General features: G+C 45.2%; 1 protein-coding gene across 1 annotated transcript; it reads right to left on the minus strand.

The window, feature by feature from the left end:
- Window positions 1-458: 458 nt before the first annotated feature.
- Window positions 459-17,855, minus strand: LOC311117350 (muscleblind-like protein 2). Its single transcript, XM_084192306.1, has 4 exons — window positions 17,710-17,855; window positions 15,241-15,351; window positions 8,342-8,436; window positions 459-4,508 (listed from the first exon to the last, which is right to left on the minus strand). The coding sequence occupies exons 1-4, from the start codon at window positions 17,840-17,842 to the stop codon at window positions 4,506-4,508; spliced, it is 342 nt and encodes a 113-aa protein (XP_084048432.1). The 5' UTR covers window positions 17,843-17,855; the 3' UTR covers window positions 459-4,505.
- Between the last annotated feature and the right edge of the window lie 12 nt (window positions 17,856-17,867).

Genomic DNA, 17,867 nt, shown 5'->3' on the forward strand with positions numbered 1-17,867 from the left:
TGTCGTTCTGTTGCCACAGCAACAACAACAACAACAACCTACTATTAATAAGTAACAATGAATCTATCATTGTATAGATACAAATGTATATATTTTTATATAATTTATATTTTTAGTTTTTCTTAAATGGAAACTACACAAACTATTAATTAAGTATCAATGAAGATTATCTTATTTTCATGCTATGAAGCTTTTTTAAATGTTGAATAAACAATTTTTAAAAAATGGGTGAAAATACCACTAACAGTTCTGTCCGTAAATAGTCACATCTTTGATATTGTGATTTAGGAACTAAGACAGAAATGTGACGGAAATTCAATCAAGTACCATTAAGAGAGGGAGTAACTTTGGAACATAATGGTAAAGGCTGAAGAAAGAAAGAAAGAACAATATATTTGTACCAACAACACTACAATTACTCTAGCTAACTATGTTATTGTACAAGGAAAACACACCTCTTAAACATGTACGTTTACTTAAAATGCTAATGCCCCCCCACGAGGCACATTTTTTTTTTCTTAATCAAGTATTTTGTTATTTCCAGCTGGATAGCAGTTGGAGAAGGCATAATGATGTGACATAGAGGGGGGGGGGGGGGGGGAGAGAGAGAGAAGATAGATTTTCATCTTGGCTGGGCAATGCAAGTCCTTCAAAGCGATACAATTTAGACAAAATTAATTTGTCTAGACATTCTAATCATCAATTTCATTAATCAATTGAATTGATTAAGAGAGGACCATTTCTAATCTGCATCAAAATGCTTCAAAGAAAGGGGAAAATGCAGGGACCACACTTGTCCAAGGATATTTCCGAAAGTACTCTTCACACTCACAAACATTTAAACATAAACCTATATAACAACACACACACATACTTAAAACATTTCTTAACACAGTATGTTGTCTTAACGTGGTTTGCATTTTACCTCAATAGAAATAGCCTATATAGTGAATCATTACATTTCAACATGCCGCTCGAGTTTTTGCGTTATTAGATACATTCACCACGTAAATGACATGACTTAAACATGAATAGCTTCCTGTCAATATCCATTTCCCCACAAGATGTGGACAATGTATCAACATTTTCACATATCCAACTCAGTGATTCAGTGTCTAGTCATTAATTAAAACATTTAAACACACCACCCACCCAGTCTGATTACTTTTTTACCTCATCAAAAGATGAGACAGCACAGCTGTTTCAAAGAAGAAACTACAGAGACACGACAGATCTATGGTGCCAGACAGGCAGTGCTAATCAACGTATCATCTGTTTTGAAAAGACTGAAAAGTCGGTTATTACAGTGTATGGACAGTGGTTGGTTTCAGAAGACTTGAAAATGAGTGAGAGGCACATTAAAACTCCTCTAAACATATCAGCTAATGTTTTGTCTTTCTCCATTTTCATAGCAATTCTGCTCCATTTTGTAATAATTCTGGACATCATTTTAGACCAAATACTTGACTCCAGACGTCAAACTGGTCCGTTTCTCTTTCAGTCTCTCACTATCTCCTTCTATTCTCTCTACTTAGGTCGGTACTGTCCCAGCAGGTCACTATATTTGTAGCATTTAGAGTCTGCTGACTGTTGAAAGTAAGGACACAATCAGTGACTATGATCAAATACATTTTTTACAGACGGAACAATTTCAAGCTTACTCAATTGACTTCCTGCAGAACCTTTTTTTTTTTTTTTTTGTCAAATCCATTCCATTAAAATATTCTGAACACAACAGATAGTAAAATGTGTACCACTTACTCAAACATACTATTATGAATGCAGGAGATGTAGACCCCCCCCCCCCCCAAATACCAGTTCACGTCTGACAGAGAAAGGGACTGGCTCATCGAAGGGGAAACATCCACTCAGGTATCAATCTGACAACAGTAAGGGAATTATATTCAGGATACAGTATACACCAATGATTGGCACAGACAAACCTCCATTATAGAATCATTGGCACACAGGTAAGCACGCTAGACCTTTCAGACAAGCAACTCCCCTTATGCAGCCTCTGCAGTGGTTCCAGAAAGTTCAATACATAATTAAGTATTATTTCAGATTTCACCATTCAACTTCATTTTTGGTATCAATAATGTGTCATTCCACGTATAGATTACCTTTTGGGTAGTGTAATTTTGTCAAAAATAACAATTTCACTTAATTTTAACATTGTCATAAAGAGCACATGTTCAACTTCATAACAAACATGTTTTCCCATCTCAAGAGGTTTAAAGCTGAAATCCGCATAAGGGAAAACAGCACCATTGTTCGCCCCTAGCAAATGTGTCATTGTTTTTGTTTTGTTGACGAAACGGTGGAGAGGAGCATCCTGCATCGTGATAAAAATGCAGTACATACTCTGCTGTTCTATCGTTCGTGCATTGATGTGCAATGATGTCAGAGAAGAAAACAAATGCTTTACACTGTGATTTCACTATTAGACAGGGACAAATGTAAATATACATTCACTAATCACATTAAATAAGTAAGACAGAAATGATAGTGAAAACATCTGAAAAACTTGGGGTTAAGTGAGTTAAGATCTTTGTTGAAGTTGGACAAACAAGACATGGGACATGGCAAAATGTGGATTTTCAGTGAACACAAATAACTTATTTGAATGAAAACGCACTGCTTTAGGAATAATCTTTCACATGGTTTAGTTTAGTTAGAGCATAGTCTCTCTAGACAGATAGGTTACCTCCCACAATGCACCAATGTTCGAGCATGCAGGTCTGTACTAAGACAAGGTCAGTTTGACATAGAGTAAAAGGTGGAGTTGGGACATCCTTCTTTCTTATGTCACTGCCTTATTCGCTTGTTGCCCAAAATAGTAGCTAACAAGATGGAGCTCACAGAGGTTATTTTAATGAGTGCATTTCACAAGTGGTTAGTTTGCATCAACTACCTTCACTAAAACCACTGCAAAGGTTTTGCCTGCAAACTTTGGTTTCAAATTGCGAAGTTCTGGCATGTCTGGCTGTACAGGCTATGGTAAGAGTTTTTCACAATTCCTGCCTGCATTCTAAGCCCTGCCTACCCAAACTTGTGATTGGTCTGTCTGAAGAGGACCCTTTCCCTTTTCAAAGTTACCAAGAGACTCAGTGCTGTTGCCCTAGGTCTGGGACTTACGAGACTAGTTAGAGCATCGATGTACATGATTGTTAAATTGAAAGGCACTCTATTCGTGTAACGACCCTAATATCATCTCATGAAGAGAGCTTGTCACAGGACCTAGTCCTCCTGAACAGAGACCTTTCGACAGGCTATAGACACAGGGGGAGGGGCTATATATACAGGGGGAGGGGCTAAATATGCAGGAGGAGGGGCTATATATAGACAGGAGGACCTATAGCCTTTTTGTTAATAGAAACACTTCTCTATACTTTGTCTGACATCAAGGCTATTTGGGTTTCGGGGTTTTAGTCATTGACTTCAGTTTTTTTTTAAATAAGACATAAAATATCCTACATAGCTGGGAACTCAAAAGGCACAGACAAATGAACATGGAGAAAGATCAGACATGAGACCTTGGGTGAGTTTTTAGAATTGGACCATAGGATCTTAGCCTCTCTGAACTAAGGGAATGGCTCACATAATAACACAATGCTTTTAAGCTTCAGCCGTCTTGAAACGTACTGTAAACATTAAATGAGACACAACACATTTCTTGAAAAGTGAAAAAGAAAAGATGAAGAAAACGACATTGCCTTCTAGAATGAAGTACAGGATCCAACCTCTGAAGACTACTTCTAGAACGATCCAACCTCTGGAGACTACTTCTAAAATGATCCAACCTCCGGAGACTACTTCTAGAATGATCCAACCTCTGCAGACTACTTCTAGAATGTTCCAACCTCTGCAGACTACTTCTTTCTTCTTGTCTGACTTTTCACTCATTTTCTTTCCAGACTGTCTGACTTTGGGGGAACAGTCAGCTGTGTAAGATTATACGACCTTACGCCTCATATCCTCAGCTTAGTCTCCAAGAGGATTTGCTGTTTTTATTGTGTGTGTGTGTGTGTGTGTTAAAGGTGTGGGTGTGTATGGCTGTTAGAACTTGGGAGCTCTACCGCCTCTCCTTCAGTCAGCTCCTTCAAGTCAATGTGCATCAGTCTGGGCTGGCTTTACATCAACAGTAATGGGTCCAAGCTTTAGTATTGCCTGTGTTAAATGTCAACAAAACCTTGTCGACCTTTTTATTATGTGAATACCTCCTAAATGAGGATAACACTACCTCTCACTTGGGGTGCACTGTAGGTTAGGCACATGTTTGCTGCATTCAGAGAGTTGACTGTGGTGCTCTTGGGGCAGGGTTGGTTGGGGATGACTAGGGGTTTGATGGTGTTGTCGGGTGCTTTAACTGGGGTTTCACGGGAGGCTTACTGGGTTCAGCGCCACCGGAGCAGCCACCAGGAGCTTGGGGAGAGGGCAGAAGTGGGCTTCCATGGGGACGCACTGAAGTTCCACTGGGTCGGCACTCAAAACCTCTGAAGGGTCTACTGGAGGAGAGGAGAGAGAGAAGAGAGAGAAAGGGAGAGAGAGAGAAGAGAGAGAGAAAGGGAGAGAGAGAAGAGAGAGAGAAAGGGAGAGAGAGAGACAGAGAGAGAGAAAGGGAGAGAGAGAGAAGAGAGAGAGAAGAGAGAGAAAGGGAGAGAGAGAGAGAAGAGAGAGAGAAAGGGAGCGAGAAGAGAGGGGAAGAGGAGAAATGAAACCTAGAAAACAACTGGAGAGAGGGATAAAGTAGTTTCACCAATAGTAGTACAGTATTGTAATGCATCAACTTGTACTGCACTGACTCAGATGACTGATGATTGGCTAAAATAAATGGATAATAAGATGATAGTTGGAGCTGTATTGTTAGATTTCAGTGCAGCCTGGGATGTTATTGATCATAATTTGTTATTGAAAAAAATTGCTTTACATCACCTGCTATCACATGGTTGGAGAGTTACTTATCCAATAGAACCCAGAGATTGTTCTTCAATGGAAGCTTCTCTAACATCAGATATGTACAATGTGGTGTCCCTCAGGACAGTTGCCTTGGGCCGTTACTCTTCTCTATTTTTACAAATGATTTGCCACTTGTCTTACAAGAAGCTAAAATGACTGTGTATGCTGATGATTCCTCACTCTACATGTCAGCACCCAAAGCCAGTGAGCTCATTGAGACTCTTAACAAGGAGTTACAGTCAGTGTCAGAATGGGTGATTAATAATAAACTGGTCTTAAATACATCTAAAACTAAAAGCATTGTATTTGGTTCAAAACATTCTCTAAGACCTAAAGCTCAGCTGGAGTTGTGCATAAAGGGTGTGACCACTGAGCAAGTAGAATAGGCTGTACTCCTAGGAGTAACATGGATGGTCAGTCATCATGGTCAAGTCATATTGACAACGTTGTTGTGAAGATGGGGAGAGGTACAGTATGTCTGTGTTAAAAAGAAAGCTGCAACTGGCTCAAAACAGAGCAGCACACCTTGTCCTTAACTGCACACACAGAACTAACATCAATAACATGCATGATAGTTTTTCCTGGTTGAGGATAAATTGACTACTTCTCTTCTAGTCTTTTTGAGAAGCATTTGTGTGTTGAAAATGCCTAACCACTTGTATAATGCATTCGGAAAGTATTCAGACCCCTTGACCTTTTCCACATTTTGTTACATTACAGCCTTATTCTAAAATGTATTAAACTAAAAATGTTCCTCATCAATCTACACACAATACCCCATAATGACAAAGACAAAACAGGTTTTTAGAATTTATTACAAATAAAAAACAGAAATACCTTATTTACATAAGTATTCAGACCCTTTGCTATGATACTCGAAAAAACAATTTAATACATTTTAGAATAAGGCTGTAACGTAACACATTTTGGAAAATGTCACAGGGTCTGAATACTTTCCGAATGCACTCTAACTGGTTTTTCTATGCATCGTCAGGACAGAACGGCAGAGTTGGGTAAGCTCAAGGGGGGAGGTGTGTGTGTCTTTGTTAACAACAGCCGGTACGCAATCTCTAATATTAGGAAGTCTCGATGTTCTGCTTGCTTGAGTTAGAATATCTCATGATAAGCTGTAGACCATACTATTCACCAAGAGAGTTTTCATCTATATATTTCTAAGATCGCACTCAACGAGCTGTATAGGGCCATAAGCAAACAAGAAAATGCTCATCCATAAGCGGCGCTCCAAGTGGCTGAAATCCGTTTTACCTCATTTCTACAGCATGTCACCTGTGCAACTACAGGCGAAAAAACTTTAGATCACCTTTACTCCACACACAGAGACGCATACAAAGCTCTCCCTCGCCCTCCATTTGGCAAATCTGACCATAACTCTATCCTCCTGATTCCTGCTTACAAGCAAAACCTCAAACAGTGACACGCTCAATACGGAAGTGGTCTTATGAAGCGGATGCTAAACTACAGGACTGTTTCGCTAGCACAGGTTGGAATATGTTCTGTGATTCATCTGATGGCATTGAGGAGATTACCACATCAGCCACCGGCTTCATTAATAAGTGCATGGACGACGTCGTCCCCACAGTGACCATACGTACATATCCCAACCAGAAGCCATGGATTACAGGCAACATCCACACTGAGCTAAAGGCTAGAGCTGCTGCTTTCAAGGAGCGGGACAATAATCTGGACGCTTATAAGAAATCCCTTTACTCTCTCCGATGAACCATCAAACAGGCAAAGCATCAATACAGGACTAAGATCGAATCCTACTACACCAGCTTGTCGGAAGCTTGTCGGATTTGGCAGGGTTTACAAACTATCCTGGATTACAAAGGGAAACCCAGCCGCGAGCTGCCCAGTGGCGCAAGCCTACCAGACAAGCTAAATGCCTTCTATGCTCGCTTCGAGGCAAGCCACACTGAACCATGCATGAGAGCACCAGCTGTTCTGGACGATTGTGTGATTACGCTCTCCGTAACCGAGTAAGACCTTTAAACAGGTTAACATTTACAAGGCCACAGGGCCAGACGGATTACCAGGACTCCGAGCATGCGCTGACCAGCTGACAAGTGTCTTCACTGACATTTTCAACCTCTCCCTGACCCAGTCTGTAATACCTACATGTTTCAAGCAGACCATCATAGTCCCTGTGCCCAAGAATGCCAAGATAACCTGTCTAAATGAATATCGCCCCATAGCACTCACATCTGTGGCCATGAAATGCTTTAAAAGGCTGGTCATGACTCACATCAACAGGAAACGGAGGGCCGAGCACGCCCAAATTCACATTGACGCGGCTGTAGTGGAGCGGGTTTAGAGCTTCAAGTTCCTTGGTTTCCACATCACTAAGGATCTATCATGGTCCACACACACCAACACAGTCGTGAAGTGGGTACAACAACGCTTCCCCCCTTCAGGAGGATGAAAAGATTTGGCATGGGCCCTCAGATCCTCAAAAAGTTCTACAGCTGCACCATTGACAGCATCTTTACTGGCTGCATCACTGCTTGGTATGGCAACTGCTTGGCATCCGACTGCAAGGCGCAACAGAGGGTAGTGCGGCCGGCCCAGTACATCACTGGGGCCGAGCTCCCTGCTATCCAGGACCTCTATACCAAGCGGTGTCAGAGGAAGGCCCTAAAAATTGTCAAAGACTCCAACCACCCAAGTCATAGACTGTTCTCTCTGCTACCACATGACAAGCGATACTGATGCACCAAGTCTGGAACCAACAGGACCCTAAACAGCTTCTACCCCCAAGCCATAATACTGCTAAATAGTTAGTTAAATAGTTAACCAAATAGCTACCCGGACTATCTGCATTGACCCTTTTTGCACTAACTGTTTTGACTCATCACATACGCTGCTGCTACTATTTATTATCTGTCACTTTATCTCTACCTATATGTACATACAGTATCTACCTCAATTACCTTATACCCTTGCACCTCGACTTGGTCCTGGTACCCCGTGTATATAGCCAAGTTATCGTTACTCATTGTGTATTTATTATTAATTATATTATTACGTGTTTAACTTTTCTATTATTTCTCCAAAAAAAATTAGCTCTGCATTTTTGGGAAGGGCCTGTAAGTAATCATTTAACTGATTAGTCTACACCTGTTGTTTCTGAAGCATGAGACAGACAGAGTGACACAGGAGATGGCTCAACACAATACCCTAATGCAACAGAATCCACCAAAAAATCTAATTTCAGTGTGTGACATTAAAAAGTGACTGAAAAAAGTGAAACGTGAACACACAGTATGTATATGAAATTATAAAAAATCGGAATCTTAATGGCCAAAGTTCTGACACCATACAGGTATAAACCAAAGAGAGAACCCAAAATGAAGGGACAAACCTGATTGGAGGCGGCTGATTCTGCGAAAGGAACATTGGTGACTGGGGTCGAGGCCGACGAAACAGTGGAGGTGGTGGCACCGTGCATCATGGGTACTTATTTTCAGGCGAGTTGGACGAGAGACAGGGGGGATGGGTGGGGGGGAGGGGGGGGAGGAATGTTATGGTTACCATGGCAAAATGTGGAAGAGGGGTAAAAGTCATGGAAAGAAGTCATGTGACGACATTGCCAGGGGGTGAGGGGTTTCAACAAGAACCGAGACATGCAAATGAAATAAGATAACAATTTAATGACATGACTTATTCCATTAGAAGAGAACCAACTATGTTAAAACAGAAGAACAATATTCAATATTGTCTCAAAACTAATAGTCGATAACAAAATATGGCAGAAATCTTAATTCATACAATCGAATCAGACTAAGGCATCTGATAATTGTATTCAGATGGAGGGAGTACATGTGTAGGGAGGGAGCAAATGAATAACAGAAAAAAGAAGCAAAATACTAGTTCTGTGAACCACAGACTCACACACAAACATAAAGGCATTAGCTAATATAATATGACACTCATTTGTCATCATTATCACATAACTGAATCACATTAATATGCTGAGGAAATATTCTAAAAATAACGGCATATTCAAATACGTTAGTCTTGAGCTGGGAAGGAGATACAGTGCCTTGCAAAAGTATTCATCCCCCTTGGCATTTTTCCTATTTTGTTGCATTACAACCTGTAATTTAAATTGATTTTTATTTGGATTTCATGTAATGGACATACACAAAATAGTCCAAATTGGTGAAGTGAAATGAAAAAACTAACTATTTATTAAAAATAAATAACGGAAAAGTAGTGTGTGCATATGTTTTCACCCCCTTTGCTATGAAGCCCCTAAATAAGATCTGGTGCAACCAATTACCTTCAGAAGTCACATAATTAGTTAAATAAAGTCCACCTGTGTGCAATCTAAGTGTCACATGATCTGTCACATGATCTCAGTATATATACACCTGTTCTGAAAGGCCCCAGAGTTTGCAACACCACTAAGCAAGCGGCACCACCAAGCAAGCGGCACCATGAAGACCAAGGAGCTCTCCAAACAGGTCAGGGACAAAGTTGTGGAGAAGTACAGATCAGGGTTGGGTTATCAAAAAATATCTGAAACTTTCAATATCCCACGGAGCACCATTAAATCCATTATTAAAAAAGGGAAAGAATATGGCTCCACAAACCTGCCAAGAGAGGGCCGCCCACCAAAACTCACAGACCAGGCAAGGAGGGCATTAATCAGAGAGGCAACAAAGAGACCAAAGATAACCCTGAAGGAGCTGCAAAGCTCCACAGCGGAGATTGGAGTATCTGTCCATAGGACCACTTTAAGCCGTACACTCCACAGAGCTTGGCTTTACGGAAGAGTGGCCAGAAAAAAGTCATTGCTTAAAAAAAAAAATAAGCAAACACGTTTGGTGTTCGCCAAAAGACATGTGGGAGACTCCCCAAACATATGGAATAAGGTACTCTGGTCAGATGAGACTAAAATTGAGCTTTTTGGCCATCAAGGAAAATGCTATGTCTGGTGCAAACCCAACACCTCTCATCACCCCGAGAACACCATCCCACAGTGAAGCATGGTGGTGGCAGCATCATGCTGTGGGGATGTTTTTCATCGGCAGGGACTGGAAAACTGGTCAGAATTGAAGGAATTCTTGAGGGAAACCTGTTTCAGTTTTTTTGTCTTATTTCTTGTTAAATTCACAAAAAAATATATTTTGCATCTTCAAAGTGGTAGGCATGTTGTGTAAATCAAATGATACAAACCCCCCAAAAATCAATTTTAATTCCAGGTTGTAAGGCAACAAAATAGGAAAAATGCCAAGGGGGGTGAATACTTTTGCAAGCCACTGTAACTGTGTATACACAGCAGGCTAAGGGTCGTGGTCAAAGGTAGTGTGCTATAAAGGGAACAGGGTGCTATTTGGGACAAAGTCACAATCTCCCTCCTGACTGACATTATGGAATGATTTAATTAAAGTGAAAGGTCAGCTAGTCTGCATCCCAAATGGCACCCTATTCCCTATATGGTGCACTACTTTCCAACAATTCTGAATAGAGTGGGAGTGTGATGCGTCACGTGCCGTTACAAAAAGTGAACGAATACATCAGAAACATATGCAACAGACAGGTAGACAAGCCGTTTGTGTAGAAATCAGCATCATCATGATATATGCAGAAGGCTATGGATGAAAATAACTAATACAGGGTAGGACATGCATAAAAAACAGAAATACAGCTTGTTATAGAAAAGCACAAACACTGATACGCACACACGCACACAGATTTTCAGATTTTATGTAAGAGGTGCTACCTTCCCCCTAGATATAGTAAGAGGAGCTACCTTCCCCTAGGTACAGTAAGAGGAGGTACCTTCCCCTAGGTCCAGTAAGAGGAGCTACCTTCCCCTAGGTACAGTAAGAGGAGGTACCTTCCCCTAGGTACAGTAAGAGGAGCTACCTTCCCCTAGGTACAGTAAGAGGAGCTACCTTCCCCTAGGTACAGTAAGAGGAGCTACCTTCCCCTAGGTACAGTAAGAGGCGCTACCTTCCCCTAGATATAGTAAGAGGAGCTACCTTCCCCTAGGTACAGTAAGAGGTGCTACCTTCCCCTAGGTACAGTAAGAGGAGCTACCTTCCCCTAGGTACAGTAAGAGGAGCTACCTTCCCCTAGGTACAGTAAGAGGAGCTACCTTCCCCTAGGTACAGTAAGAGGAGCTACCTTCCCCTAGGTACAGTAAGAGGTGCTACCTTCCCCTAGGTACAGTAAGAGGAGCTACCTTCCCCTAGGTACAGTAAGAGGAGCTACCTTCCCCTAGATATAGTAAGAGGAGCTACCTTCCCCTAGGTACAGTAAGAGGAGGTACCTTCCCCTAGGTACAGTAAGAGGAGCTACCTTCCCCTAGGTACAGTAAGAGGAGCTACCTTCCCCTAGGTACAGTAAGAGGAGCTACCTTCCCCTATATATAGTAAGAGGAGCTACCTTCCCCTAGGTACAGTAAGAGGTGCTACCTTCCCCTAGGTACAGTAAGAGGAGCTACCTTCCCCTAGGTACAGTAAGAGGAGCTACCTTCCCCTAGGTACAGTAAGAGGAGCTACCTTCCCCTAGGTACAGTAAGAGGAGCTACCTTCCCCTAGGTACAGTAAGAGGAGCTACCTTCCCCTAGGTACAGTAAGAGGAGCTACCTTCCCCTAGGTACAGTAAGAGGAGCTACCTTCCCCTAGATATAGTAAGAGGAGCTACCTTCCCCTAGGTACAGTAAGAGGAGCTACCTTCCCCTAGGTACAGTAAGAGGAGCTACCTTCCCCTAGGTACAGTAAGAGGAGCTACCTTCCCCTAGGTACAGTAAGAGGAGCTACCTCCACCTAGGTACAGTAAGAGGAGCTACCTCCACCTAAGTACAGTAAGAGGAGCTACCTTCCCCTAGGTACAGTAAGAGGTGCTACCTTCCCCTAGGTACATTAAGAGGAGCTACCTTCCCCTAGGTACAGTAAGAGGAGCTACCTTCCCCTAGGTACAGTAAGAGGAGCTACCTTCCCCTAGGTACAGTAAGAGGAGCTAGCTCCACCTAGGTACAGTAAGAGGAGCTACCTCCACCTAAGTACAGTAAGAGGAGCTACCTTCCCCTAGGTACAGTAAGAGGAGCTACCTTCCCCTAGGTACAGTAAGAGGAGCTACCTTCCCCTAGGTATAGTAAGAGGAGCTACCTTCCCCTAGGTACAGTAAGAGGAGCTACCTCCACCTAGGTACAGTAAGAGGAGCTACCTTCTCCTAGGTACAGTAAGAGGAGCTACCTTCCCCTAGGTACAGTAAGAGGAGCTACCTTCCCCTAGGTACAGTAAGAGGAGCTACCTCCCCCTAGATATAGTAAGAGGAGCTACCTTCCCCTAGGTACAGTAAGAGGAGCTACCTCCCCCTAGATATAGTAAGAGGAGCTACCTTCTCCTAGGTACAGTAAGAGGAGCTACCTTCCCCTAGGTACAGTAAGAGGAGCTACCTTCCCCTAGATATAGTAAGAGGAGCTACCTCCACCTAGGTACAGTAAGAGGAGCTACCTTCCCCTAGATATAGTAAGAGGAGCTACCTTCCCCTAGGTACAGTAAGAGGAGCTACCTTCCCCTAGATATAGTAAGAGGAGCTACCTTCCCCTAGGTACAGTAAGAGGAGCTACCTCCCCCTAGGTACAGTAAGAGGAGCTACCTTCTCCTAGGTACAGTAAGAGGAGCTACCTTCCCCTAGGTACAGTAAGAGGAGCTACCTTCCCCTAGGTACAGTAAGAGGAGCTACCTTCCCCTAGGTACAGTAAGAGGAGCTACCTTCCCCTAGGTACAGTAAGAGGAGCTACCTTCCCCTAGGTACAGTAAGAGGAGCTACCTTCCCCTAGGTACAGTAAGAGGAGCTACCTTCCCCTAGGTACAGTAAGAGGAGCTACCTTCCCCTAGGTACAGTAAGAGGAGCTACCTTCCCCTAGGTACAGTAAGAGGAGCTACCTTCCCCTAGATACAGTAAGAGGAGCTACCTTCCCCTAGGTACAGTAAGAGGACCGTTTCAAGGCTGCTGAGCCTCCCCTGTGCACTGGTTCACTACTTCCATAAATATAAAAGCATTGGATTGGTGGAGGCATTGGCTAGTGGGGGTTTCCACCGCATTTCTTACACCAGTCATTTCCTTTCAAATCAGTGAAAGGAAGTGAACAAGCACACTTTGGGAGGAAGGAGAGATAATTGAGACATAGCCTAAGTCTTACTGTACGGAGAGACTCAGGGGTCTGTCAACTAGACCTTCCTATGTCAGGTGAACCAGTGTGCACTTCAGGAGAAAGGAAATATTATTGGGACGCACTCAGAGTTAGAGAGGGTAGACTCGGTCAGATACAGCTATAGTAGGTAGAGGGAAGGTAGAGGGGAGGTAGAGGGGGAGGTAAAGGGGAGGTAGAGTGGGAGGTAGAGGGGAGGTAGAGAGGGAGGTAGAGGGAGAGGTAAACGTTCAGATAGAGGGGAAGGTAGAGGGGAGGTAAATGGTCAGGTAGAGGGGGAGGTAAAGGGTCAGGTAGAGGGGAGGTAGAGGGGGAGGTAAAGGGTCAGGTAGAGGGGAGGTAAAGGGTCAGGTAAAGGGTCAGGTAGAGGGGGAGGTAGAGGGTCAGGTAGAGGGGAGGTAGAGGGTCAGGTAGAGGGGAGGTAAAGGGTCAGGTAGGGGGGGGGGTAAAGGGTCAGGTAAAGGGGGAGGTAAAGGGTCAGGTAGAGGGGGAGGTAAAGGGTCAGGTAGAGGGGGAGGTAAAGGGTCAGGTAGAGGGGAGGTAGAGGGTCAGGTAGAGGGGAGGTAAAGGGTCAGGTAAAGGGTCACGTAGAGGGGGAGGTAAAGGGTCAGGTAGAGGGGGGGGTAAAGGGTCAGGTAAAGGGTCAGGTAGAGGGGAGGTAGAGAGGGAGGTAAAGGGTCAGGTAGAGGGGGAGGTAAAGGGTCAGGTAGAGGGGGAGGTAGAGGGGAGGTAAAGGGTCAGGTAGAGGGGGGGGTAAAGGGTCAGGTAGAGGGGGGGGTAAAGGGTCAGGTAAAGGGTCAGGTAGAGGGGGAGGTAAAGGGTCAGGTAGAGGGGGAGGTAAAGGGCCAGGTAGAGGGGAGGTAGAGGAAGAGGTAAAGGGTCAGGTAGAGGGGGAGGTAGAGGGGGAGGTAAAGGGTCAAGTAGAGGGGGAGGTAACGGGTCAAGTAGAGGGGGAGGTAAAGGGTCAGGTAGAGGGGGAGGTAAAGGGTCAAGTAAAGGGGGAGGTAGAGGAAGAGGTAAAGGGTCAGGTAAAGGGTCAAGTAAAGGGGGAGGTAAAGGGTCAGGTAGAGGGGGAGGTAAAGGGTCAAGTAGACGGGAGGTAGAGGAAGAGGTAAAGGGTCAGGTAAAGGGTCAAGTAAAGGGGGAGGTAAAGGGTCAGGTAGAGGGGGAGGTAAAGGGTCAGGTAGACGGGAGGTAGAGGGGGAGGTAAAGGGTCAGGTAGAGGGGAGGTAGAGGAAGAGGTAAAGGGTCAAGTAAAGGGGGAGGTAAAGGGTCAGGTAGAGGGGGAGGTAAAGGGTCAGGTAGAGGGGGAGGTAAAGGGTCAGGTAGAGGGGAGGTAGAGGGGGAGGTAAAGGGTCAGGTAGAGGGGGAGGTAAAGGGTCAGGAAGAGGGGGAGGTAAAGGGTCAGGTAGAGGGTAGGTAGAGGGGGAGGTAAAGGGTCAGGTAGAGGGTGAGGTAGAGGGGGAGGTAAAGGGTCAGGTAGAGGGGGAGGTAAAGGGTCAGGTAGAGGGGAGGTAGAGTGGGAGGTAAAGGTTCAGGTAGAGGGTAGGTAGAGGGGGAGGTAAAGGGTCAGGTAGAGGGTGAGGTAAAGGGTCAGATAGAGGGGGAGGTAAAGGGTCAGGTATAGGGGAGGTAGAGGGGGAGGTAAAGGTTCAGGTAGAGGGTAGGTAGAGGGGGAGGTAAAGGGTCAGGTAGAGGGTGAGGTAAAGGGTCAGATAGAGGGGGAGGTAAAGGGTCAGGTATAGGGGAGGTAGAGGGGGAGGTAAAGGGTCAGGTAGAGGGGAGGTAAAGGGTCAGGTAGAGGGGAGGTAGAGGGGGAGGTAAAGGGTCAGGTAGAGGGTGAGGTAAAGGGTCAGATAGAGGGGGAGGTAAAGGGTCAGGTATAGGGGAGGTAGAGGGGGAGGTAAAGGGTCAGGTAGAGGGGGAGGTAAAGGGTCAGGTAGAGGGGAGGTAAAGGTTCAGGTAGAGGGGAGGTAGAGGGGGAGGTAAAGGTTCAGGTAGAGGGTAGGTAGAGGGGGAGGTAGAGAGGGAGGTAGAGAGGGAGGTAGAGGATCAGGTAGAGGGGTAGACCAGCTGTGGATTCCCCTCACCAGTGAATCCAGGCGCTGACAGGAGGCGGCTGTGGGGGTGCCTGCAGCTGCTCCAGTCCCGCCTCTCCCAACGGCCATCCACTGCCAGCGGGGCCGGCCCTTTCATAAGCCCTACAAGAGACAGGGGGCAGCAGGCTTAGGCTGAATCCTAAATAGCACCCTATTCCCTACATAGGGCGCTACTTTTGACCAGAGCCCAGAGGTCAAAAGTAGTGCACTATATACGTAATAGGGTGCTATCTGGGACACAGCCCGGGAGACCAACAACCTAGCCTCATACTGACTGGCCAGGGACTGAGGTAACTGAGCTGACATAGAGACACACACAGACACAGACACACACACACACACTAGCAAACTCTAAAACACAAATAAAATGTTTAAATAAGGTAGTTTGTGTCAGAAATGAAAGTGGGATGACAAGCGGCAGACAGACAGACAGACAGACAGACAGACAGGCAGACAGGCAGGCAGACAGACAGACAGACAGACAGGCAGGCAGGCAGGCAGGCAGACAGACAGACAGACAGACAGACAGACAGACAGACAGACAGACAGACAGACAGACAGACAGACAGGCAGGCAGGCAGACAGACAGACAGACAGGCAGGCAGGCAGACAGACAGACAGACAGACAGGCAGGCAGACAGACAGACAGACAGACAGGCAGGCAGGCAGGCAGGCAGACAGACAGACAGGCAGGCAGACAGGCAGGCAGGCACCTGTGGGACAATGTGAAGGTTCCAAAATGACCCCAGATTGACTAATATCTACTTTCATATCCTCCAAGGTTCTTGGTGTTGGGGTCTGGAACTTAACTATGTTTCTAGAATCTACTACAACTAGAACTACTTAACTACAATCTGAGAACTACATCCACTATCTTCAGAGGATGTGTTGCTGATCATTCTCCTTCCTCTCTCCTAGCTATCTGGCCAACCACAGAGGAGTCGATTTACTACCAACTCCCCCCTCTCCCCTCTCTCCATGCCCCCAGCAGCAGTGAGTGAGCGAGCCGACCTACCCATGCCTCCTGATGGCGCCATGCACAGGACGGAGCCTGCCACAGCATGCAGAGAGGGGGAGAGGGGGGGGTGAGAGGAAGGAAGATGGGAGCAACGGAAGGAGGTGATGAGAGGATGGAGGAGGGGAGGAAAGGGGGAGGAGTGATTGACACAGAGAGAGTGACGACAGACAACAGGACAAGACAAAAACAACATTCAGGTTAGTGCAAGCCACAAGAACAGCGCGTAAATAATGGCTTCTATAACCTGTCACAGTCAGCTAGAACACAGCAGAGACAACATGGAGGCTTAAAGGCAGACAGACAGAACACAGAACATGGGACAGTGCAGTGGAGGGCATAGGATGCAGAGAGCGCTAATAGTATTCAATTGCTCACTGCTGTTAAGTTTGGATGGATACGGCATGTCAAATTATTAATGTGGTACTTTAATAGCAATATAGACCTGATGATGGGACAGCAGAGGAAAGTGGAGGAGTGGATCAGTCAGAGATCTATACATTCTCTCCCAGCGTGTGCTGGGTGCTGTTGCTGCATACTTTAGGCCACCTAGAGCAGATCATGCCAGTATTTGTGCGTGATAGCAGGGGACCAATCAAGCATGGGACAAAGACACAGAGTACAGGGGACCGAGAGGGAGAAAGAAGAGAAAAATAGAGTGAGAGTAGGAGCGAAGGACAGAGTACACCCAATAAGCCCTATCCCAGACAAAAGGACAGAGTACACCCAATAAGCCCTATCCCAGACAGGACAGAGTTCACCCAATAAGCCCTATCCCAGACAGGACAGAGTACACCCAATAAGCCCTATCCCAGACAGGACAGAGTACACCCAATAAGCCCTATCCCAGACAGGACAGAGTACACCCAATAAGCCCTATCCCAGACAGGACAGAGTACACCCAATAAGCCCTATCCCAGACAGGACAGGGTTTACCCAATAAGCCCTATCCCAGACAGGACAGCACAGCACACTGTGTACACTCAGCACAGAGAGAGAGTTCCTCAATACTCACAAGGAACCCGCTTTCTTCTCTCATGTTCCTACATTATATTCTATACCATAACACATCTCCCCCTATCAAATAGACGTCCACTGGTATGTTTATCAGTACTCCTGAGTAATATGTTCATAGTAATATGTCTTGGTACTAATGTTTGACATAGTAATATGTTTCTGCTGTGTCATTTCTCCTGTCTGTTTCCATGTGCAGTCCCTATGTAGACCCTATGCAGTTAACTTGACCCCCATATGACAGTACAGTGTGAAGCTGCCATGTCAGTCTGTCTGGCCTAGCTAGCCCTCCCCAGTATATTTAGTTCACCTATCTAAATCAGACTCAGGATAGATAAGTTCACCCAACTTAATTGAATCAATAATTCAGCCTACTTACTTTTTTAAAGTAAAGCCAACTTATTCTATTTGACAGAGTAGACAAGACTCACCAGGGTGGATAAAGGTTGGCTGCTGCAGCTGCATGTTAGCCAGGGCCTGCTGATAGTGGAACATGCTGGGGTTGAACACAGCACCACCCCCGTTACTCTTCTCTAAGGTGGGCCTCTTTGGTAGCGGGTGCATAGCCCCATGGGGCAGGGCCTGGGGA

This window comes from Coregonus lavaretus (assembly GCF_964263955.1).
Source record: "Coregonus lavaretus genome assembly, contig: HAP1_SCAFFOLD_2035, whole genome shotgun sequence".
Taxonomy (NCBI): domain Eukaryota; kingdom Metazoa; phylum Chordata; class Actinopteri; order Salmoniformes; family Salmonidae; genus Coregonus; species Coregonus lavaretus.

What these genes read in the sequence shown, in the direction of transcription:
- LOC311117350 (XM_084192306.1), bottom strand. Translation starts at nt 17,842, where the DNA reads ATGCACCCGCTACCAAAGAGGCCCACCTTAGAGAAGAGTAACGGGGGT. An exon ending in GCCAACCTTTATCCACCCTG is followed by an intron (nt 15,352 to 17,709) that starts GTGAGTCTTGTC and finishes TGTCTCTTGTAG; the next exon opens with GGCTTATGAAAGGGCCGGCC. An exon ending in GTCAGCGCCTGGATTCACTG is followed by an intron (nt 8,437 to 15,240) that starts GTGAGGGGAATC and finishes CCTGAAAATAAG; the next exon opens with TACCCATGATGCACGGTGCC.